Raw genomic sequence first — 26,588 nt, 5'->3', positions numbered from 1 at the left:
TTCAAGATGCATCGGAGCAGAGCGGACCAATTGGGTGGGCGCCGCGGATCCGCGGGAGTGTTTGTTGAGCATACAACTCCTTGTACTTTTGGATCATGCTCGCGGAGCTTTGATGTCATGCGCCGATCGCTTTGCGAGAAGCCGATGCATCTCAAGCGAGCCTGGTGTCCCAGCTAGAAATTTTTTGTTCTAAAAATGTTCTGAGAACATTATCATTTATTGTTCTTATAATGTTTTTAGCGGGTAGTTTTATTTTAGTTCCCAGAATGTTCTTCTATAAGTTAGGATAACATTCTCTAAAAAACATTCTACAAATGTTTAGCGATAACATTGTTAGAACATTATTCCCTAACGTTCTTATAATGTTTTTAGCGGGTAGTTTTATTTTAGTTCCCAGAATGTTCTTCTAAATGTTAGGATAACATTCTCTAAAAAACATTCTACAAATGTTTAGCGATAACATTGTTAGAACATTATTCCCTAACGTTCTTATAATGTTTTCAGCGGGTAGTTTTATTTTAGTTCCCAGAATGTTCTTCTAAATGTTAGGATAACATTCTCTAAAAAACATTCTACAAATGTTTAGCGATAACATTGTTAGAACATTATTCCCTAACGTTCTTATAATGTTTTCAGCGGGTAGTTTTATTTTAGTTCCCAGAATGTTCTTCTAAATGTTAGGATAACATTCTCTAAAAAACATTCTACAAATGTTTAGCGATAACATTCTTAGAACATTATTCCCTAACGTTCTTATAATGTTTTTAGCGGGTAGTTTTATTTTAGTTCCCAGAATGTTCTTCTAAATGTTAGGATAACATTCTCTAAAAAAACATTCTACAAATGTTTAGCGATAACATTCTTAGAACATTATTCCCTAACATTCTTATAATGTTTTTAGCAGGTAGTTTTATTTTAGTTCCCTGAATGTTCTCCTTAAAGGTAGGATAACATTCTCTAAAACATTCTAAAACTGTTTAGTCATAACATTGTTAGAACATTATTTCCCAATGTTTTTATAAAGTTTGTAGTGGGAAATTTAATTTTTGTTCTTAGAATGTTCTTCTAAAAAGGTAAGATGACCTTCTATAAATGTTTAGTCATAACATTAGAACATCCTCCCCTAACATTTTTATAGTTATTTAACAGGAAGTTTTATTTTTGTTCCCAGAATGTTCTCCTAAATATTCAAAAAAGAAAAAAGAAAGAAAGAAAAAGCTTAGCTATAACATTGTTAAAACATACAATTTTATTAATCTCAAAAATAAAACAAAATCTAACAGGTCTATAAATGGCATCCACATAAATTATTGGCTTTAGAAACAGTAAATGTCCAACATCACATGTTGAAGAACTCTAAAGTCCAGTGTGTAATCCTGCGTCTGACTGCTGTGTTTGCTCTGAGTGCTCATCACTGTCTTTGCTTGACCTGGTCCTTGAAGAAAAATAATACAGTCGTCCGTATTAATGTTCTACTTTTCTTGTCTTTTAGTTTTACAGCTGCTCTGCCAGTTAGCAGCATTGAGCCGTCTATGTGTGTAGAGCGTCTGTGTGTAGAGTTTTTCCTCAGAGCCTATAACAGAGGAGCATACAACAGTGTAAACACAAAATACATATTACATTTTAAGATCACAAACAATATTGATATTCAATAGATATAATACTTTAAGTATCTACTCTGTTTGCTATTTAAAACACATCTACTTAATCCATTATGTTAATAACACAACTACAAACTTTTTTTCAGAACATTTCATCACCTCAAACCTCAGTGAAGTTCTTATAGCGTTTTCCTAATGTTGCTGAGAGAATGTTCTTCATTTGTTTTATTGAAACATTGTGCGAATTTTATATTTACAACATTATATAATGTTACCTCAATAACATCCTCAAAATGTTGCAGGTGAAATGTTCTAGATTTGTTAATACGTCACATTAGAAGAACATTTTACACAGAACATTTCATCACCTCAAACCTCAGTGAAGTTCTTATAGCGTTTTCCTAATGTTGCTGAGAGAATGTTCTTCCTTTGTTTTATTGAAACATTGTGCGAATGTTATATTTACAACATTATATAATATGTTACCTCAATAACATCCTCAAAATGTTGCAGGTGAAATATTCTAGATTTGTTAATACGTCACATTAGAAGAACATTTTACACAGAACATTTCATCACCTTAAATATTAATGATGTTCTTATAGCGTTCTCCTAATGTTGCTGAGAGAATGTTCTTCCTTTGTTTTATTGAAACATTGTGCGAATGTTATATTTAAAACATTATATAATATGTTACCTCAATAACATCCTCAAAATGTTGCAGGTGAAATGTTCTAGATTTGTTAATACGTCACATTAGAAGAACATTTTACACAGAACATTTCATCACCTCAAACATCAATCATGTTCTTATAGCGTTCTCCTAATGTTGCTGAGAGAATGTTCTTCCTTTGTTTTATTGAAACATTGTGCGAATGTTATATTTACAACATTATATAATATGTTACCTCAATAACATCCTCAAAATGTTGCAGGTGAAATGTTCTAGATTTGTTAATACGTCACATTAGAAGAACATTTTACACAGAACATTTCATCACCTCAAACATCAGTCATGTTCTTATAGCGTTCTCCTAATGTTGCTGAGAGAATGTTCTTCCTTTGTTTTATTGAAACATTGTGCGAATGTTATATTTACAATATTATATAATATGTTACCTCAATAACATCTTCAAAACATCCTCAAAATGTTCAGGTAAAATGTTCTATCGTGGTTAATACGTCACATTAGAAGAACATTTTATACAGAACATTTCATCACTAATGTTGCTGAGAGAATGTTCTTCCTTTGTTTTATTGAAACATTGTGCGAATGTTATATTTACAACATTATATAATATGTTACCTCAATAACATCCTCAAAATGTTGCAGGTGAAATGTTCTAGATTTGTTAATACGTCACATTAGAAGAACATTTTACACAGAACATTTCATCACCTCAAACATCAGTCATGTTCTTATAGCGTTCTCCTAATGTTGCTGAGAGAATGTTCTTCCTTTGTTTTATTGAAACATTGTGCGAATGTTATATTTACAATATTATATAATATGTTATCTCAATAACATCCTCAAAATGTTGCAGGTGAAATGTTCTAGAATTGTTAATACGTCACATTAGAAGAACATTTTACACAGAATATTTCATCACCTCAAACCTCAATCATGTTCTTATAGTGTTTTCCTAATGTTGCTGAGAGAATGTTCTTCCTTTGTTTTATTGAAACATTGTGCGAATGTTATATTGACAACATTATATAATGTTACCTCAATAACATCCTCAAAACATCCTCAAAATGTTCAGGTAAAATGTTCTATCATGGTTAATACGTCACATTAGAAGAACATTTTATACAGAACATTTCATCACCTCAAACATTAATGATGTTCTTATAGCGTTCTCCTAATGTTGCTGAGAGAATGTTCTTCCTTTGTTTTATTGAAACATTGTGCGAATGTTATATTTACAACATTATATAATATGTTATCTCAATAACATCCTCAAAATGTTGCAGGTGAAATGTTCTAGATTTGTTAATACGTCACATTAGAAGAACATTTTACACAGAACATTTCATCACCTCAAACATCAGTCATGTTCTTATAGCGTTCTCCTAATGTTGCTGAGAGAATGTTCTTCCTTTGTTTTATTGAAACATTGTGCGAATGTTATATTTACAATATTATATAATATGTTATCTCAATAACATCCTCAAAATGTTGCAGGTGAAATGTTCTAGAATTGTTAATACGTCACATTAGAAGAACATTTTACACAGAATATTTCATCACCTCAAACCTCAATCATGTTCTTATAGTGTTTTCCTAATGTTGCTGAGAGAATGTTCTTCCTTTGTTTTATTGAAACATTGTGCGAATGTTATATTGACAACATTATATAATGTTACCTCAATAACATCCTCAAAACATCCTCAAAATGTTCAGGTAAAATGTTCTATCATGGTTAATACGTCACATTAGAAGAACATTTTATACAGAACATTTCATCACCTCAAACATTAATGATGTTCTTATAGCGTTCTCCTAATGTTGCTGAGAGAATGTTCTTCCTTTGTTTTATTGAAACATTGTGCGAATGTTATATTTACAACATTATATAATATGTTATCTCAATAACATCCTCAAAATGTTGCAGGTGAAATGTTCTAGATTTGTTAATACGTCACATTAGAAGAACATTTTACACAGAACATTTCATCACCTCAAACCTCAATCATGTTCTTATAGCGTTCTCCTAATGTTGCTGAGAGAATGTTCTTCCTTTGTTTTATTGAAACATTGTGCAAATGTTATATTTACAACATTATATAATATGTTACCTCAATAACATCCTCAAAATGTTGCAGGTTAAATGTTCTAGATTTGTTAATACGTCACATTAGAAGAACATTTTACACAGAACATTTCATCACCTCAAACCTCAATCATGTTCTTATAGTGTTCTCCTAATGTTGCTGAGAGAATGTTCTTCCTTTGTTTTATTGAAACATTGTGCGAATGTTATATTTACAATATTATATAATATGTTACCTCAATAACATCCTCAAAACATCCTCAAAATGTTGCAGGTAAAATGTTCTATCGTGGTTAATACGTCACATTAGAAGAACATTTTATACAGAACATTTCATCACCTCAAACCTCAATCATGTTCTTATAGCGTTCTCCTAATGTTGCTGAGAGAATGTTCTTCATGTGTTTTATTGAAACATTGTGCGAATGTTATATTTACAACATTATATAATATGTTACCTCAATAACATCCTCAAAATGTTGCAGGTGAAATGTTCTAGATTTGTTAATACGTCACATTAGAAGAACATTTTACACAGAACATTTCATCACCTCAAACCTCAATCATGTTCTTATAGCGTTCTCCTAATGTTGCTGAGAGAATGTTCTTCCTTTGTTTTATTGAAACATTGTGCGAATGTTATATTTACAATATTATATAATATGTTACCTCAATAACATCTTCAAAACATCCTCAAAATGTTCAGGTAAAATGTTCTATCGTGGTTAATACGTCACATTAGAAGAACATTTTACACAGAACATTTCATCACCTCAAACCACAGTGATGTTCTTATAGCGTTTTCCTAATGTTGCTGAGAAAATGTTCCTCATTTGTTTTATTGAAACATTGTGCGAATGTTTTATTGACAACATTATATAATGTTACCTCAACAACATCCTCAAAACATCCTCAAAATGTTGCAGGGAAAATGTTCTAGATTTGTTTGCACTTAACATTATAGGAACATTTTCTGAATTTAAAAACATTCTTAAAACATTTTTGGAACATTACATTCAAATGTTTTCTTTAAAACATTAAAAAACCTTTACAGAATGTTAGCCAAAGTTCTGAGAACGTTCCCTGCTAGCTGGGGTGTTTGTGTTTGTGTTTGGCGCTAGCTTTGCTGTGAAATATGAGACATATACAGTGATGTAAGACCTGGCTCTGTGGTGGCTCTCTAGCCTGTGGAAAGGCAAACCAGTTTTTAGAAGGCTTGTCAGTTGAACAAACTCCGAACTGGCACTAGCACTAGCTCTGAACTAGCACCCGGTTCGTGCTGGTGGAAAGGGGGTATATAATGATCACATTAGTAGTTGAGCTATATGTGCGACGAGCGCCACCATGTTTGTTTACGCCGCGGTCAGGAGAATAAATCTGTTGGATTTACAACACGTGAATTCATCCACTTCTTTCAAAATACATGGATGGATGTAAGTGTCCGGTGAATTGGGAGAAGAGCAGGGTAAACTTTATAGTTGCTTGCCTTACACCATGTTCTAACCAGACAGACGCCGCAACAAGTGATAAAAGGTATCTTTTCCATGTTAATCTGAGTTTTTTGTCCTAACAAGCCGTGATGGCGACACGTGAATATTCTATTTTAGAAACGGTTTCCATTTCTTCCATTAGTTTTAGTCATAGTCTTTTGACTAAAATGCCATTTAGTTTTAGTCATATTTTAGTCATCGGAAATTGTTTTAGTTTTAGTCTAGTTTTAGTCGACTAAATCTACAGTAAATTTAGTGGACCAAAATCTAATTTGGATAAATTGTAATGCATTAAGCATTTCGCTAACAATACACAGATCCAATACACTGATAGATCTATATTCCCCAAACTGTTTGTTCACCCAACTGTACTTTGCTCCCCAAAGCGGACGGTTTTTGACTGTTCAAGTGCAAAAAGACAGAAAGAGCAAAAATCAGGACTTTTCAGGGATTGACACACTTATCATTGAGGTACTATTATAGTTTTCGTTTAATTTTTTTTTTTTATTAGATTACATTTTTAGTTTTTCTGCTTTCATTGTAATTTTAGTTAAAAGTTTTAGTAATTTTTTGTGTTTATGTCTTTTAGTTTTTGCTTTTAAATGTCTATAAGTTTTTATTTCTGTTTGTTATTTCAATACCGCAGATTAAATGGATGATATAAATAATAAGTTTATATTTTTTGTATATGTTTATTTTTTTTATTTCAGTTAATGATTATTTCAAGTAATGAAGATTTCTTTGGTTTTAGGTTTAGTTAACTATAATAACCCTTATACTAGTAAAATATATTGAATAATGTTTCAAATAATGTTCTTAATCTTACCTTCCTGTGACAGAAGATACAGTAGTTTACTCTGAATTAAATAGAAATTAAATTAAATACAGTTTATTGTGTAATAATCATAAACCATCCTGAAATACACGTGACTCTTATTCTGAAATGTCTGCAGTCTGCACTGTAGCTGCTCATGAGGGTGATAAATATGCATTCTTACAACCGTCTAAAACATGCTACCATATAAACAGTGTGTAGTAAACATTGACATAATTCATCGACATTAGCTCATAAGCAATCGCTTGGCATAAACGTGCGCTATTCATTAAAGGTGCTCTAAGTGATCCTGGGTGGAGTAACTTCCTGTTGACGTTCGAAGTGTTGTCAAACAAAATAGAGGCTAGCTAGACCCTCCCTCCTCCCCCCCCCCCCCCCTCCCCTCCGTGCTTCCTGAAACAGTCATGAACGCGCATGTTCTTCTTCGCAAATCATTCTTGTCGGTTATTGGCTGGAGCATGTTTATTATGTTTCGTGGTCCAGGCTAGACCAGTTTGTTTTTACTGCCATTTTCGGAGCTTGTGGCGACTACAAAGACCGTGTTTTTTTACAGTGTGTTTAGGGGACAGGCAGCTAGCGGATAGTGAGGAGATGTTTGCTGTATGTAACAAAAAATCTTTTTGGCCTAAAAATGAGTGACATCACTTATAGCACCTTTAATTGCGCAGCAGTCAGATGTGCTGCTGCACGAGCCTGTAGAGGGCGCAACAGCGCCGCGTTTCCCACGGTTAGATCAGCGTGTTACACTTCAAATGTGCGCATCTTCCACACAAGACAGCAGTCCTGACTGGATATCTTCCCAAATCGTCCCTCTCTTTCATTTACGTCTCGTTTTTATTCATTAACGAAAATAGTTTTAGTCATTTAAAACGCATTTTTATTAAGTCAGTGTCTCGTTTTCATCTGTGAAAAAATGTTGTTGAAGAAAATTATGACAAATTATTTGTCAACGAAATTAACACTGGAACAAACAAGTGTATTTTATGACGAAGATTGGATCAGTCACTCCGTCTGTACTTTAAATGATGTTTAAATGGTGTAATATTTATGAATTTTACTATGTACTTGCCCATTTCATTGTGTCTGCTGTGCTCTTGCCATGAGAGCCCGCCCACACTCTCCTCTGATTGGCTGTGGTTTTGATTGATTTTATTGCTTCTCATTGTCTAGTGTGGACAGTCAAATCGCTATATGAATATTATTGCATCGCGTCTGGTTAGGACACGGTGATACTCACAGTATGTAATATGTGTCTGATATGAATATAGTCTAATTATAATGGACAGGATTATTATTGCAGCTTCCATAGACATCAGTGTATATTTTACAAACTGTAAATGTATTGTCACTAGTACTTATGTGTATTTAAATATCTGGAACCCCGAATTACTCGAGTAATCATTAAAATAATCGAACGATTACTGGATTACCAAAATAATGGTTAGCTACAGCTCTAGTTGAAGGAGATGCTGAAGTGCAGATCTCTGAAATAAATGATGTTGTGGGGATGGAGGGCCGGAGAAGCAGGGATTGTGTAGTGACAGAATCTGAAAGCACTGAAGATCAGAATAGAGTCAGGAAGGTAAATTCATGTCGGCCTAGAGAAAAACTACTAAAATGAGGTGAGGATGAAATGAATGAGGATGAGGATGAGGATGAGGATGGTGTTTATCTGATGTTTCAGATCTGTCAGATATTTCCCAGGTTGTGATCAGGTTTACTCTTTAGATGAGATCAGTTATTTTTTGGATGAGACTTTAGGAAAGGTTTCTTATGTAAGGAATTTCTCCAGAATCCTAATTTTAAGTTCTAGATTGTCAAAGGAGGGTAGGAGAAGATGAATCGAGTAGGTGAAAGAGGTTTAGATTAAAAACACACACAGTTGTTTGACTATATTACTGAGCTCATCTCATAGACTTTAATTGTTTTTCTATCAGGTTAATGATATATTTTATGCCCCAAACAAACACTAGATTTACAAAGAAACATGATTTGTCCAGTTTATGAGGCGTTTTTAACTAGTTATCAGTGCCGGTCACCACCAGGGGCTCATTTTCTCTCAAAGATGTATCACTACATAATGTGAACATAACGTACTCGGTTACTAACGTAACCTCGGTTCCCTGAGATACGGAACAAGTACTGCGTATGGGGAAAAGTCTCCCCTTTTCCCCGTCACTGAAGCTTTTTTCAATAACGCAGTGTAACTGCACCGTCATTGGTTCACTCATGAGAAGTTGTTGAACCAATGACGGCGCGCGGCATAGCTGCGCGGCCTATGGCGACAAAGCGCGCAAATATTCCCGCTGAAAGGGGCGGGGTTTAGTGCTATATAAGCCGGTGTTTCGCCATAGGATTTCAGGCCATATCGACTGAAGCGACGACCCTGAAGCCGCAGCCTCGTGGCACGGTAAGTAACGCAGTACTCGTTCCGTATCTCAGGGAACCGTGGTTACGTTAGTAACCGAGTACGTTCCCTTTCGATACTTCACTCATACTGCGTATGGGGAACGAATTCAACCGCGCCGTGCCACGGCAGGGAAGGACTGGACGTGTTTGGGATGCCTAGAGGGGTCCACGAAACTAGTAAGAAGGCCGAAGCCGTCGAACCCTTAGTTACACTACAAGAGGAGATCACTCCTGAACCGGTTTGAGCAAAGCTCGAAGAGGCCGCTGCATCACACCGATAGGACCCGAGCTTGCAAAGTCGGAATGTCCAACTGGTAAAATCTGACAAAGGTGGACGGCGAGGACCAGCCGGCTGCCTCACAGATGTCTTTGATAGAAACTCCACTGGACCAGGCCAGGTTTAGCTGAGCACAGCGGCTCAAAGGGATGTCCTTTGAGAGCCCTAAGGACCATAGATAGGTCCCAGGTGGGAACAGTGAGGGGGCGAGGAGGATTCAATCGCGTAGCACCCCTCAAGAAACGCACCACTAGGCCGTTTCTCCCCACCGACTGGCCAGCGTTAGGAGAGTGAAACGCTGCGATGGCTGCTACGTAAACTTTGAGCGTTGAAGGGGCTCGCCCTGAATTCAAACGCTCTTGGAAAAAGGACAGTATCGGAGATACGTCACACTCCGCTGGATCTATGTTGCGTGCAGAGCACCAATCAACAAAGATCGACCATTTCTGGGCATAGAGACGTCTCGTAGACAGAGCTCTCGCCTGAGAGATGGTGTTCAACACGTCCCCGGGGAGGTTAACCGGCTCCCGTCGAGGGACCATAAGTGCAGAGCCCAAAGTTCTGGCTGTGGGTGCCAAATTGTCCTGTTCGCCTGAGAGAGGAGGTCCCGTCTCAGAGGAATGGGCCACGGGGCTCTCGTGGAGAGCCTGAACAGCTCTGAGGACCTTCAGAGCGGGGCCACCAGGAGGATTCTGTGCTTGTCTTCCCTGATTCGTCTGATAACCTGAGGAATCAGAGCGATCGGGGGAAATGCGTAAAGAAGGGTGCTGGGCCAATGGTGGGCCAGTGCGTCGACCTTCTTCGAGAAATAAGTTGGGCAATGAGAATTGTCTTCTGAGGCGAAGAGGTCGACCTCTGCCTTCCCGAAGAATTCCCATATCTTATGAACCGTCTGGGGGTGGAGCGTCCACTCATCTGAGGGAACATTGCTCCGAGACAGCATGTCTGCTCCCAGATTGGTTTTCCCAGGAATGTGTGTCGCCCTGAGCAACAGAAACCAGGGTAGAGCCCATTCCAGAAGACGCTTCGCCAGTGTGCATAAGCGGCTGGACGAAAGACCTCCCTGGTGATGTATGTACGACACCACCGTCATGCTGTCCGATTGGACTAGGACGTGGCGTCCCGTCAGGTGAGCCTGAAAGAAGTAAAGGGCATGTATCACTGCCAGCATCTCGAGGCAGTTGATATGAAGATGGCTCTCCTCGTGTGACCACGAGCCGAAGGCCGGTCTGCCCTTGCAAAGAGCACCCCAACCCGAGTTGGATGCGTCTGTCGAGAGCACCGTCCTTCGCAACGCCGCCTGAAGGGGTATGCCACGCTTAAACCACTCGGGGTTCAACCAGGGCTTCAGGGCTGATAGACAGGCCTGATTGACCTTGAGACAGAAGCGGCCATGCCGCCAGGCGTGGGGGGGGGCCCGAAACTTCAGCCAGTACTGCAGAGGCCGCATCCGAAGAAGGCCGAGCTGTAGAACTGGGGAGGCGGAAGCCATCAGCCCTAATAACCTCTGGAAGAGCTTCAGAGGAAGGTAGGCTTTGTTTGTGACGGAAGCCGCGAGCTGCTGAATGGCCAGAGCGCGCTCTGGCGAGACTACTGTCGTCATGTTGACAGAGTCGAAAACCGCTTCCAGGAACGAAATATGTTGGCTGGAGAGCAGCGAGCTCTGGGACAGGTTGACCCTGAGTCCCAGGCATTCTAGATGGCTGAGGAGCACAGATCTGTGAAGTTCTAGCTCTGCTCGCGAGTGGGCCAGAATGAGCCAATCGTCGAGATAATTCAGAACACGGATTCCCATCTGTCTGAGTGGGGAAAGAGCCGCATTCATGAACTTGGTAAAAGTGCGAGGAGCCAGGGACAGCCCGAAGGGTAGGACCGTGTATTGGTAAGCCACACCCTCGAAGGCGAATCTCAAGAATTGCCTGTGGTGGGGGGCTATCTGGATGTGAAAGTAAGCATCTTTCAGATCCAGTGAGCAGAACCAGTCCTCGTGACAAATCTGTGCGAGGATCTGTTTCAGCGTCAGCACCTTGAACCAGAAAGTAACGGCTGTAAAAAGCCCGACTCGCTCTCTGGAGGAGAGACTATTTCTATAGCCCCTTTCCTGAGCAGCGCCAAGACTTCGGTTCGGAGAACGTGAGCGTCGTCCGAAATCACCGAAGTTTGAAGCACCCCGCCGAAGCGTGGGGGTCTTCGGGCAAACTGGAGCGAGTAGCCCTGACTTACGATCCCTAGAACCCACTTCGACAGCCCGGGGATGGCCCGCCAAGCCTCGACCCGGGTGGCAAGAGGTTGAATGACATCGGCTAACGGCCCGCCTGAGGGGGGGCTGTACACCAAGGGGAGTGGAAGAGGAAATTTGCCCTTTATTAGAAAAGGTAAAAATGTGTTCGCCGTGAGAAGGGGTGTCTAAAAAGGCCATCTTATCCGCGTCTTTGATCTCGGTCAAGTTGAGCCATAAGTGGCACTCTAAAACCACCAGGCTGGCCATGGACCTTCCAATGGCCTGGGCTGTGGCCTTAGTGGCTCGCAGGGCTAGGTCAGTGGCGCTGCGGAGGTCCCTGAAGGCGGGTGCATCAAAGCCGGACTCGTCCATTGAGCGGAGAAGCTTGGCTTGAAACACTTGGAAAATGGCCATGGTGTGGAGCACCGAGGCAGCTTGGCCTGCGGAGGCGTAGGCTCGCGAAGCCAGAGTGGAGGTAGTCCTGCAGGGCTTTGAAGGAAGGGCCCTCTTTGTTTTCCAGCCCACAGCCGCGGGAGGACAGAGGTGAGCTGCCACTGCTTCATCCAGGAGTGGCAGGTGCTCTTAACCCTTTTCTTCAGCGAAGAACGGGGCAGCACGTTGGCGAGGGGCCTGGCGTCTTCCCGGCAGGAACCACTCATCCAGGCGGCTCCGTGACGGCTCTTCCGGCGGAGCCCAATCCAGTTCTAGCTCCTCCACAGCTTTCGAGAGAACGCGGAAAAGTTCGGCGTCCATGCCCGAGCCGTGTTCAATGGGCTCCAGTGGAGGCGGGGGGGCGGGGTCATTCGACTCGCCAGCCCAGCATTCTGCTTCGGAAGCCGCGAGAGACATGGAGTCGTCTAGCAGCTCTTCATCCGATCCACCGAATGAGACAAGGTCACTTGCATCTGCTGAGGGACGCTGCTCAGGGTGGGAGAATCTGAAACAACGCCGGCGCCGTGAAAACAGCGATTGGGGGGCTCTTTTAGAGCGGCGAGGGCAGAGGAAGCTCTTTTAGAGCGGACGAATCCGCTAGGAAAAATGCTCTTAGAGCGGTATTGAACCACGAGGAAAACGCTCTCAAAGGGGGCGCTGGATGGCGGCAGGAGACGGCTGAGACGGCGGGCGTCTAGAAGACGGCGCTCGGGGCAGCAGTCCACGAGGGCGCCGCCGCTGTCGTTGTCCGGCGGCTCAGCTGGGTCCGCTGCGGGGCCTCTTCAACGGCGGCGAGAGCTGCTTCTTCCAGGCGGCGAGCTTCTTCGGCTTCAGCACGGAGATCAGCAAAGAGATGTGTAGTCGTCGCTGAAGGAGAAAGGACTGAAATCCTATGGCGAAACGCCGGCTTATATAGCACTAAACCCCGCCCCTTTCGGCAGGAATATTTGCGCGCTTTGTCGCCATAGGCCGCGCAGCTATGCCGCGCCGTCATTGGTTCAACAACTTCTCATGAGTGAACCAATGACGGTACAGTTACACTGCGTTATTGAAAAAGGCTTCAGTGACGGGGAAAAAGGGAGACTTTTCCCCATACTCAGTACGAGTGAAGTATCGAAAGGGAACTGTGCATTCAGCTTTAGAGGAGTCATGTGGGAATATCTTTCTATTAATACATGAGATTTATATTTATTGAATTACTGTTTTGGACTCAGACATCATGCAGTGATGGTAATGACATGTCTTGACACGTGACTATTAATTCAGACACAATAAAAATGCCACACTCTCGTCCACACTAGAGTTTTCCAAGTGTTTTCCAAAAGCTTCTCATTCACACTGAAACATCAGAAACGTTAAATTCACTTTACTGCACATGTCTGAAACAATAAAGCTCACTGAGATGATACAGACGATCAGACATAATAAAGTTTTCACTCTATTCTTCTGGCAGGATAATTTTATTGATCAGAATATCTCAGCATTCACTGAAGCGTCCTGGTCGCTCTCAACATTATATGTTTGCTCTTAAACTCAACTGCGCTCATGTTTCGCCGCAGGACAGCGATTGTGTGTGAATTTTCTGTCATGTTTGCAGGACTGTGAAATGAAGAGTGAACAAAGTAACGTATCTTTAGCAACAGTGTGAAAGTGAACAGCTCATAACAGGCACAATACCGGTGTAAACACAGATATCTGTCGGTACAGTACGCGTCACATGACTAAACATGCATCAGTGTCTCAAATACCTCAGTTTTCACAGTCACACTACAACACGAACACAGCTTTATCAAAATGATCCACTCGTGAGAGCGTCTTCAGAAAGCTCAGTTTTCACAGGACAGAAACACCATCTCAGTGTGGACAGAAGGACAAAACAGAGAAAAAGATGAGATTCAAACCAAAACATATTAGTGTGGATGAGACCTATGGCTTCAAATCAAAGATATCTGTCCAGAGCAGAAACATGACAAGAAGAATGGAGATTATTTTGTAATGGTTTCAGTTCTTATCAGATTGTTTTTGTCTGTCTGTCGCTCTGCTTATGATCACAATGTCAATTAGTTTCAGATTCAGTTCAATACGGCTGTAACTCCTGAAACTGTGTGATCTTTGCAGCATGAACAATAAAACTGTCACTCAAATTCTGAATGTGTTTGTTTATAATCAATGAATGTGATTTGACTTAAGTTCAGCCGCAGCACAAACTCACTGACTGAGTGAAAACTGCTGTTACGATCATCACATGTCTCTATCTCTTATTGCCATCATGTTCACACTGTTGTTATAGAGAAACCATTGAAGAGTGCAGAGCTCACGCTGAACAAACTCTGGAGGATTGAGCTGATTCTGACTAAACCGTTGTGTTCACATGATCAACAAACATGTCTGTGATTGGCTACAGTGATCAACACTGCAGAAACACACAGTAAATAGAAAGCGTCGAGGCTCTTCACACACACAAACACACACAGGATCGTCTGTCAGCAGTAATGAGCCGAGCCGCTGCTGCAGAAAGCCTGCTATCATTACGCTTCACATTTAAGTGTCGCTTTGGTACTTTTGACAACACTAGTCTGCTCTGTTTCAGGCCTGACAGCTTTTCACACAGTTGTGTTTAGGGCTCCAGAAGTCTAGGACCGGCACTGCTAGTGAGGTCTGAATCTCTAGTCTCTGTTCAACAGCTTTCACTGGATTAGTGAGGACATTTGTGAATCTGGAGGACGTTCTGTCTCACACACACACACACACACACACACACACATCTTCACTGTTGTTGTTCTTGATGTTTCTCTCTTCTTGTGTTCAGATGCCTGTGATCTCACACTGGATCCAAACACAGCAAACACTCGACTCGTTCTGTCTGATGGGAACAGGAAGGTGACGCGTGTGGAAGAGCCTCAGCCGTATCCTGATCATCCAGAGAGATTTGATGATTATTCTCAGGTTCTGAGTAGAGAGAGACTGACTGGACGCTGTTACTGGGAGGCTGAATGGAGTGGAGAAAGAGATGATATATCAGTGACATATGAAGGAATCAGCAGGAAAGGAGGGATTGATGACTGTATGTTTGGATTAAATGACAAATCCTGGAGTCTGTTCTGCTCTAATAGAGGATTCACTGTCTGGCACAATAATAACTACACTGTTATACCTGCTGTCCGTTCATCCTCTAAGAGAGCAGGAGTGTATGTGGACGTGTCGGCCGGCTCTCTGTCCTTCTACAGCGTATCTGACACACACACACTCACACACTTACACACACTCAACACCACATTCACTGAACCCCTCTGTGCTGGATTTACTGTTGATCATTCCTCCTCAGTGTCTCTGTGTGATATTAAAGGATCGAGAGACACTCTGTAAATCCTCTTTCTGATCTTCACATACACTCATCAAATCTCACTTCATCACATTTGTATTCATTTTTAATTCATGTTTTTCATTGTCATATAGAAGTTACACATCTAGATCAGACACACACACACTGTTCTGAATCTGGAATAAACAGAGTAATAAAGTTGCTTTAATATTCATGTTGTAAATTGTTCATCAGATTGAATAAAAGTACATTTAATCCTGAACTGGTTTGTGAATGACTGATGTGAACTGATGACAGTATGAATGATCATGAATGTGATTCAGATCAGCAGAATGAAGAAATCCCGTCGTCTCCTGATAGTGTGAAGAAGAGAGAGAGAGAAAAGTGAAAGTGCAGAAACAGATGTTTAACGTTCAAACTGAGCTGAAAATGACAGTATTTCCAAAGGATTAATGGACACTGTGTTGATCCACTGCGTCCGTTGGGATTTGACACAAATGATGATTTCAACATCTATTTCAGCATCAGCAACATCACTAACAGTGGTTTAGTACAATAGCAGAGCTGCTCTATTTCTCCTCAATAATAACAGCTCTGAACTCTTTAACCCTTTAAGCCCTGAAGGCATTTTGAGAGTTGTTTTTGAGTGACAAACAAAAGGAAACACTCAAAGTGCTCAAGTTTAATCAAAGCCTAAAACAATTACACTTGTATTCTACTCTGTACTAGAGCTATAAAAATCACACCTATTTTGTGTTGATCAAGGCAGGAGTTTTGAAAAATATGATTATTAATTATTTCATAGCTAGGTGGCGCAGGCGGGCGGTACACTGGGGTTAGAGAGATGACTCTCAGCACTCCTTAAGAGACTTAAAGGGTTAAACTACACTCTCATAACTCTCTCACAGAAGTGTTTGTGTAACGATTGCGGACTCAAGGTAAGATCCAAATGCAGCTTTATTAAAAGGTGAGCGTGGTCATACAGGCAGGGGTCAGATAACAGCAAACAGGTACAGCAAGGAACAGGCAGAATCGTAGTCAGGAACAAGCAGAGGGTCAGGGCTGGCAGATATCAATCACAGGTCAGTATATAAAGCAAAGGTCAGGACAGGCGGCACAGGATCGTAGACGGGAAACAGACAGGCAGACAAGATATAAACGCTTGGAAATGTATCACAGGGAAAACAAGACCTAGCGGTGAGGTGATGTGTGTATGAGTCCTATATAGTCCGTGTAATGAGCTGCCGCTGGGTGTGGTGATTAACGAGGAGAGAATGTGACTGGCAGAGAGGATCGTGGGAGATGTAGTCCAGGGCGTGACAGGGGCAGATGGTGATCGTGACATAACGCCCCCCTTCCAGAAGGCGCGTCCTCGCGACGTAAATGGCACGAATAGGGAGGGGGGGTGGGTGCATTGGAGCTCAGATGGGAACAGGGTCTCCAATGCAAGTTCCAGGGCAACAATGGCAGGTCAGGTGCCACGGGCGGCCACGGCGGGTCAGGAGTCACGGGCGGCCACGGCGGGTCAGGTGCCACGGCAGGTCAGGCGCCATGGGCGGCCACGGCGGGTCAGGTGTGTCAGGAAGCCACGGCATGTCAGGTGGCTTGAGCAGCCACAGCAGGTCAGGTGGTTCAGACAACCACGGCAGGTTAGGTGGCTTAGGCAGCCACGGCAAGACAGAGTCCGTGAATGACCACGGCGGGTCAGAATCCATTAATGGCCATAGTGGGCTCTTCTTGGGGATTTCAGCGGGGTCCGTAGCGGGCTCGTGGGCAAGGAGTTCGGGTGGCGCCGGCAGCAGGGCAGACGTATCAGGGAGAGCGGGCAGCTCGGTGACGGCCTCCGTGGCCGCATCAGGGAGAGCGGGCAGCTCTGGGACGGCAGCGAGCTCGGGCTGGCATACAGTTTCAAAGTCAATTGCGCTCAAGTGCATCCTCCACGCACGCAGGACAGCCAGAACATAAAAAGTGAAAACAGCCCTCTTGGCCATCACAGGAATAACAGGGAGAGCAGGCTTTGGAGCGGATTCACTGGCTGGAGCGGATTCTGGAGAACACTCAACGGCTGGAACAACCCCTTCGTCCACAGACACCGAAGGGGCGGCCATCTTGCCCATGGGCACTGGCAAAGCAGCCATCTTGTCCATCGCACTCAGGACGCTTGAGTGCGTTGCAATCGGCGAACATGAGTCCATAGCAACGGACGAACTTGAGAGCGTTGCAATGAACGAACTTGAGTGCGAAGCGCCCGAGCTTGAGTGCGAAGCGCCCGAGCTTGAGTGCGAAGCGGCCGAGCTTGAGTGCGAAGCGGCCGGCTGGTTTGAGTGCGAAGCGGCCGCCGGGCTTGGGTGCGAAGCGGCCGACTGGCTTGAGAGTGAAGCGGCCGCCGGGCTTGGGTGCGTGACGTGACGTGACGTGACGTGACTCTGGGCGATCAGCGGAGACGTGGCGTTGCTCTGGGCGATCAGCGGAGACGTGACGTTGCTCTGGGCGATCAGCGGACACGTGACGTTGCTCTGGGCGATCAACGCAGATGTGATTTGGCTCTGGAAGATCAGTGGAGACTTGACTTGGTGTTGTTGTGGTAGCAGCCATCTTGTGTGTGTTGTCTGGCGTGGCAGCCATTACATGAAGAGACGAGGTGTCGCGTTCCTCCGCAACACCCACAGTAAAGCTAGAGCCACTCAGTTGTAATGCCAGATCTATATATTGTTCTAGAGTCCCATCAGGATCATGAGGGAACTGAGTGGATCAGAAAGTCCCCCACGAAAGAATATCATGAGACATACTGTGTCAAAGGTTGTTAAATGTGCCAGTCCAATAAAATCCTCGACATAATCCTCGATCGTGAGACACATTAACTGGACAGAATGACTCATATTAGCTGAGACAGGAACACTCACGAAAGCTGCTGGATCTCGGTGTGGCGAGGTCTTCTGTAACGATTGCGGACTCAAGGTAAGATCCAAATGCAGCTTTATTAAAAGGTGAGCATGGTCGTACAGGCAGGGGTCAGATAACAGCAAACAGGTACAGCAAGGAACAGGCAGAATCGTAGTCAGGAACAAGCAGAGGGTCAGGGCTGGCAGATATCAATCACAGGTCAGTATACAAAGCAAAGGTCAGGACAGGCGGCACAGGATCGTAGACGGGAAACAGACAGGCAGACAAGATATAAACGCTTGGAAATGTATCACAGGGAAAACAAGACCTAGCGGTGAAGTGATGTGTGTATGAGTCCTTTATAGTCCGTGTAATGAGCTGCAGCTGGGTGTGGTGATTAACAAGGAGAGAACATGTGACTGGCAAAGAGGATCGTGGGAGATGTAGTCCTGGGCGTGACAGGGGCAGATGGTGATCGTGACAGTTTGTTACTGCGGCGTCTGTTGTTGTGTTCTCCAGGATTGTGTTGTTGTTCTCTCTTTTGATTTGTTTTCTACTGTAAAATAACCAGTGTTGCCAAACTGTGGAACAAACTACAAACTACAATGGAGACAGATTTACAGAATAAATCCCTTGATGCTCAACAAAAGCCTCACGTGACTTTGGCTCATCAGATCATATGATTGGATAACTGGACTGACCAGAGGATCAACTGCATTACAGCATCTCAAATGTTGGTTTGGTGGATCTGAAACGCCTGAACCAAAGTTTAGTTTAATTCCCTCCAGAAGCGTCTCACACGATTGTGTTCCCAAACTCCAGCATCTGAACGCAAGAGAACATGACAGCGTTTTTTTGTGTTTTGTCTGCCTGAAAAAAGAGCCACAGTGGATTCCCAGATTACAGCAGCTTCCGTTTTTATTACAAATATTCTGTGCCAATTTCCAGGAAGTGACGATTTTGTTCTCTTGAACAGCAGCTTTATTCGCCAACGTTTTACAACATGTTTTTGTGGAAGTGTATCATGACACGGACAAAGGAGATTTCAGAGATGTTGCTCATCAGACTGGAAAAGACAAATCCACAGTCAGATTGTGTACAAATGGAGGAAATTCAAGACACTTGCTAACCTTGAGTGTTTGACCAACAAAGATCACTCCAAAAGACATGTAATAGTCCACAAGGTCACAGAGGATCTCAGGGTAACTAAAGGTTTCTCTCACATTAACTGATGCTAATGATCATGAGTCCATCATCAGGAGAACTCTGAATAACCTGGAGAAATCCACTGCTCTCCAGAAAGACCATTGCTGCAGTTTAATTACAGTTTTTTTCAGTGGCTAACAAGCATTGTTCAAAACCGAAACCACATTCAAAACTCTTCACACAGTCTGCATTAGCAGCATGAACAGTTAATCTCACCTACAAAACTCTCTCAGACCAACATAACACTCAATCAGAAAACACACATTTCATTCACAACACACTAACTAAAAAAACACTAACAACAGGAAGCATTACATAACTGATGAACTTTTCTTTTTTAAAGTTTCAATGATTTTCCACATAAATCAGTTCTTCATATAGAATACTGTAACACAATTTCACTTTATTGAAAGCATTTGTAACATGAATGAATCAGAAATTAATCAAAATTTCATTTTTTTATATGAATACAGTACTTGAAAATACAGTTTTTCTCAATTGCTAAAACACTAAACCCTATTGTCTGAACCAAATGCTCAGTTGCCTGAACCCACTGATTGAATCAATCACTCTTTTGGCAAAACCATAAGCACTTTTCACCTGTTTAGACACAACATTTTCATTGTGATGCACCCGTGCTGTATAATGGTGAGCACAGGTGACAAAAGTCAAACACAATTAAAGCGCAGATGTCACCACTTGAACACAACAACTCAAAATTGATCACACTTGTGGCTAATGATGTGAGGGAACATATAAAGTAAGCCCGTTCAGAGAGCACTGGTTTGTGAGGCCCTACAATGGATCGAAATCTGAGAGGAAGAGTTCGTGTGAGATGAGGTTGAGGTGGTCAGCGAAGACCGAGAACAGTAATATCTGATGAAATCAGAGCTACTGTGATTGACCATGATCTTGTCCATGGTATGAGCATGAGGGAGGCTGGACAAAGGGTACAACCAAACATCAGTAGATTCACTGTGTCCACCATAATCCGAGGATTTAGAGAAGAGAACAGGTAATTACCTTTTTTTGACATTATAGTACAGGCAATGTCACATTATGTGCTGCCATCAGCAATCATGGGGTTGTCCACCAGAGTCTGAGGTTTTGTGAATGTAGCTTGAAAATTGGGTTTTGTGTTCACAGTTTAGAGAAAAGGAGAGCAGCTTTCAAGAAATGTGTCTTAGTGATCGAGAAAAACTGTAATAACCAAAAGATGAAAAAAGAGGGAAAAAACTCCAGGGCTGAAATGATGATAATAAAAGAATAAATAAAATACACTCTACACATTACTGTAACAACATGTGTAGTTGTTCATTACAGTAAATTACAGTGATGTTCTAGTCTGCATTCTCTCTCTTGCATTTGCCCACAAGTTCTCATCAACATCACATCAATAATCAAAAATATGATTATTTTTTAAATTTTTGGCAATAAAATTGAGAATATTTTAAAATAATTACTGCATAAATGCTTGGAATTTGCCATCATTCTGTTTTGAATGTGTTTTTAATCATTTTGAATGCAGTGTGTTAGCATTAGGAAATGTGCTGAAAATACATAGTATTTTGCATGTTGTGGAGTACGAATGGGAAAAGAGCTCCTGAATGTTGAAAAGTGTGGTCACTGAATGCATTTTGTCTGAAAGCAATGAGAAATGGTTCACAGTTTGGTCTGCATTGGCTTCTGTTTCTCTGACTGTGTGAAGAGTTTTGAAAATGTGGTTTCAGTATTGAACAATGCTTGTTAGAAACTGAAAAAACTGTAACACTGATTGACATCAGCAGCTCATTAGAGACTTTAATGAGAACTGAAGCTGATCAGAACAACATCAGATCAATACTTACTGAACACTGAATATCTACTCTTTAAAACATTACAGTATACATTACAGCATAAGTTTGCTGTAAGTTCTGTCATTTGACACAAAATGTAAAATCTCATTATTATTTGAGTTGATAACTGAATGACACTCTGTGAATTAAACTGAAAGAATGTCTCTAGTTTAAAATAGAAATTAAGGCATTGTAAATAAATATGTATCAGATTGTGTTTTATATTTATAATAACACAGAATATTGAGTGCAGTTTCCATCTTTGTCCACTAGATGTCAGCAGTAGATTTGAGGTGAAACTCAAAGGCCTTTACAGTTTTTTTTATTTGCTTTGGTACTATTTTCACAAGTAAGGTGTATATTTTCAAAACTCTTAGTACTAATCTGACAACAGATCATCAAAAGTGTGTTTTTTTCAAACATTTCAGCATATTTTCAATTGTTTTAGTACAATACACAAAATCAGAAAGTATCTTTTTCACAACACAAAATAAGTGTTTCATCTATACAAATGTTTCATTCACAGTAACTGCCTTTCATAATGCTTTTACTATCAAACTTGTGATTTGCATCTCTTCTCATTCAGTTTAATACATTTATCTATTATTTAATCCAACTGGACTTAATGGTTAATCAATCAATCATTTGGTACACCTATAGATATCTATAGATATTGATTCTGTAGGCATAGTTGCTATAGACCTTGTTTGCATTTTCCGATATGGATAACTAAATGTAATGAATTCTTTTTACTTTATATTAGACGATGACCACAATTGTCAGAGTGAGTGTGTGGGGTCATGGTGAACCCTGTGTTGTGAACCAAATGTCCCCACTGGTTCAATTTACTGCTATTACCATCCTTTTGGTTTGAACATTTGGTTCACAACGCAGGGTGTACCATGACTTTTTTTTCAAAACTCTAACCCTTTTCTCAATTGCTTGGATACAATACACATAAAACTTAGATCATTTGTTCATTCAACAAAAATCACTTGTTCAATATGACACAACTTAACATCAAATTACTACTATTTCAAAAGGCAATTCACACATTACATTTCAAATGAGTGTCTGTTCATTTCCTTACAATGATCTAACTATCAACTGATACAACTGCTCAAAATGATAAGTAACTGTTGCATTACTCTTAATGCATAGTTGCATGGAAACAGACAAAAAATCTTCCATGTTTACTGTAAATCATGAAAGTTTCAGGTTAATGAGATTCATTGTCACCAATTAGCGTGGAGCATGAACCAATTAGACTACAATATCCATGGATGTAGCCCAATATTTTATCATAATGCTTCATCAGACACTGTGTCTATGGCCCCAAATACTGTACCACCTTCTCACACTGCAAAAAATGCTGTTCTAACAGAGTTTTTGTCTTGTTTCTAGTCAAAATATCTTAAAGTTCTTAAATCAAGAAGCATTTTCTTGACAAATAAAAATTATTTTCTTGTTTTCAGAAAAAAACTTACTTAATTTTGACTTATTTTTCCTGAAAACAAGAAAATAATTTTTACTTGTCAAGAAAATGCTTCTTGATTTAAGAACTTTAAGATATTTTGACTAGAAACAAGACACAAACTCTAAGTAAGAACAGCATGTTTTGCAGTGCACTCCTGTTTTGTTTCTTACAGTACAAGCAAGTTGAGGAACACTGCATTTGATGTTTTACAGCACTGTCTTTTCTTTTCTATTTCATAGCTAATTATTTTTGCTTTGATTCAAATAAAGCTATGTTGTGATTGTTCTGTAGTGTTTTACATCAATATATTACAAACTTTGTTCAATGATTCCACTGTGTCTGTAGTATTTCTCTCTACTACTGCAGTACTTTTACAGAGATGTATTTACTGTACATGTAATACCATAATGAAACCTGTATCATCTATTTTGTTCTACAGTATTTAATGATTGTACAAACAATGACACAGTGAAACTATCGGTTGCTTGTGTGTTGGTGATCTATAGTTATGTTTCAATGGTATTTCACAGTAAATTTGTGTTTTGAACCCAGAGCCGGCCTGTTATATAGGCAGTATAGGCAAATGCTAAGGGCGCAATCTCGCTAGGGGGCGCCAAAGAGGCCGGATGCGTGGACAGGGGCGGATCTACCGGGGTGGCACGGGGTGGCATCTGCCACCCTAAGAAAAAGCTTTGCCACCCCAAAATTATCACAGAATAAAATATGTAGCCTAAGTAGTGTTTCAAGTACTGCTTTTCAGGTGCGGCACATCAATATGATGTCTAAAAAAAATGCGTAACACAAAGTGATGGCAAGAAAACACGTCTTTCAATAAACTGTGCATGATGGTTGCACGCAGCGCGCCCAGTGTGCTTCATTAACAAATGACTCTTATGAACCGGTTCTTTGAGAGTCAAAAACACAGCGCAGCCAAGTTCACTTACGATTTGTTTCCCATATTTGTACGTGAATCGGAAAATTACTGCTTCCCGGCTAACTCAGAAGTCCTGTGAGAAATGTCCCATCCGAATATGTCAGATTTATTTTCGTAATTTTTTGACGAGCTGATTCAGCGACCGCCCGCTCCACTTTCATCATGCATAAAGGTATTTTTGTCATCCGACGAACCAATAACATGAAATCAATACGGAGATACCGATCAAAACGTTTAACAATGACAACATTAGGTAGCAAAACTGATGACACACACCAGTCAAAATCTGAGAGAGCTGAATGAATAATTTACAGGGGTTTTAAACTTACACAGTACCAGTAGGCTACTTTAGATGAGGGAAATGTCACGTTGTACACCCTCAATGTTGTGATTGTCACAGCTATAGTACTGTACTGTAATGAAATTTAGCCAAATGTGCATAGGATGCTTAATTTACTTTTACTGCAATTGACAGTATACTGTATTTTGGTGCATACCAAGTTCATACTTATTTATCTCATGCTTTTCATCTACTGCAAGATCAATTTATAATAGTACAATGAAAGAGGTATTTTTGTTACTGTGTTACATGAATTGATCTCTCTAGTGTTCACTGGGCAGTGCAGTAGTCTGTGTATTTGTTATGTTTTGTGTGTCATCTGATACCAAAGTTTGATTTTGTCACACAAGAATAAGTTTTTGACTAGAACATTTTATTTTGACCTGGACGTTTGAGGTTTGTGCAAGTTGGTGTATAGTTTTGATATTGTGTTTAGTTGTGAGAAAATGTTGAATTGTTTCATGAATTGTGCATTAGCAATCAAGAAAAACAATAGAGACTGAAAAGTTTGAAGGACAAATTTATGTTGGCTTGTCATAAACCCAACTTCAAGTCTTGTTTAAAAAATGTAAGAACTTTGGTCAGTTAGTCCAGAATATAGATGTTCTGGGTGATTGCTAAAGTGTTGCTAGGTGGTTGCTAGGAGATTCTGGGTGGTTGCTAGGCTCTTGCTATGCAGTTGCTGATGTGTTGCTAGAGTATGTGGTTGATAGGGTGTTCTGGGTGACATTCCCACCTCTGTTAATAATAGAAACTTAAAAACTGTTTTGTTGCTCTTTAACTTGCACTAAAATGTGATTTATACCATTGAAGTAGCCTGTGTAATATTGATAAAACTGCTCATCTCCTTTAGTGATACAAGTTCAGACTCATTTAGAAGTTTTTCATATAGTGTTTACTTGGTGCCATGATGGATATTGAAATTTTGTTATTTATTAATTTCATACAGTATATAGATACTTTCTGCTAAATGCAATGTTTGTGAACACAGTTGTGTATGTAAGGCTATAAATCTCCAAAAACTATACATGAGCGCTTGCTTTGGTGTTGCCACCCCTTTGCCACCCTATAAATAATTTTGTAGATTCGCCCCTTTGGATAAATCGCAATATAAGGGGGCGCCAAAAAAAAATCTTGCCTAGGGTGCCAAAGAGGCTAGGGCCGGCACTGCTTCTGGAATTATATAACAGGGTGTGGGAGAGTGGGAAATTACCTAGCAAATGCAAAGAGGCTATAATAGTACCGATACGTAAAGCAGGGAAGGAAGGAAACAGTCCAAATGATTATAGACCAATCGCTTTGACTTCTCATATTTGTAAGGTTATGGAGAAAATGATTAATAAAAGATTAACATATTACTTGGAAACAAAAGGGTATATTTTAAATGATCAAAGTGGATTTAGGAAGGGAAGAAGTACAATGGATTCTACAGTATGTTTAGAGTATGAATTAAGGAGAGCGCAGATTAATAGAGAAAGTGTAGTGGCTATATTTTTAGACATTGAGAAAGCTTATGATATGATGTGGAGAGAAGGTCTGATAATTAAGTTAAGAAAAGCAGGAGTTAATGGAAAAATGTTAAGATGGATTAAAGATTTTCTATTTGGCATAACTATTCAAGTCAAAGTTGGGCAAAACTGTTCTAGGACTATGATTGTAGAGAACAGTACACCACAAGGTAGCATAATTAGTCCCTTATTATTTACTGTTATGATTAATGATGTATTCTCAAGTATTGAGAAAGGAATAGGATTCTCCCTTTTTGCAGATGATGGGGCAATTTAGAAACGTGGAAGAAATGTGGATTTCATTGCAGTAATTCCCCAGTGGTTATTACCACAGCCCAAAGTGGACATGTCACTGCTAGAGAAGAGGGACAAGGAGCAGGGGGATGGCTATAATGCTTGAATGGTGCAGACATATATTCAAACTCATTATTTTAGTTATGTCTTGATTTATTCAGATGCATCTAAAAATATAGAAAACAGAGTAGGCGTGGCATTCACAGTTAAGGATTTTAATGTCAAAGTTAACAAAAGAATCTCAGATAATCTATCAGTATACACTGGAGAAATGATTGCAATTTTATTGGCACTACAGTGGGTTGAAGAAAGTAGACCATTGAGGACACTTATATGTTCTGACTCAAGTTCATCATTAATGACACTAGAAAGTGGTCAATCTGAGAGCAGATCTGACGTATTGATCGAGATCCTTCAAACATTATACAGGATTCAGATGATGGGTTTAGAAGTATCTTTCTGTTGGGTACCTGCTCATATAGGAGCAAAGGGGAATGAATTGGCAGATGAATGTGCTAAGGAAGCCACAGGAAAATCAGATATAGACATGAAAGTAAATAATAGTAAGGCTGAGATGAAGTTTTTAATCAAACAACATGTGAAAAATAGATGGCAGAAACAATGGGAGGATGAAAGAACAGGAAGATGGCTTTATAACATCCAAAGAATTGTTGGTAAAGGAGAGAATTGATTTTTAATTTAAAAAGAATTAAGATGAAGTTTAATTTGACAAATGTATTGCAAAGGAAC

At 40.6% G+C, this 26,588-nt stretch overlaps 1 protein-coding gene across 9 annotated transcripts in view; it reads left to right on the top strand.

The window, feature by feature from the left end:
* LOC137015297 (protein NLRC3-like) overlaps positions 1-15,788 on the top strand; it is an 85,353-nt gene extending 69,565 nt beyond the window's left edge. For all 9 annotated transcript variants that reach the window (XM_067380160.1, XM_067380163.1, XM_067380166.1 and 6 more), the window contains one exon: positions 14,849-15,788. In XM_067380160.1, the coding sequence (XP_067236261.1) occupies positions 14,849-15,405 (557 nt within the window). In that variant the 3' untranslated portion in view covers positions 15,406-15,788. The remainder of the gene's footprint in view (positions 1-14,848) is intronic.
* Positions 15,789-26,588: the final 10,800 nt, after the last annotated feature.

This window comes from Chanodichthys erythropterus, chromosome 24 (assembly GCF_024489055.1).
Source record: "Chanodichthys erythropterus isolate Z2021 chromosome 24, ASM2448905v1, whole genome shotgun sequence".
Lineage (NCBI taxonomy): Eukaryota > Metazoa > Chordata > Actinopteri > Cypriniformes > Xenocyprididae > Chanodichthys > Chanodichthys erythropterus.
This window is presented reverse-complemented; position numbering and strand designations above follow the sequence as displayed.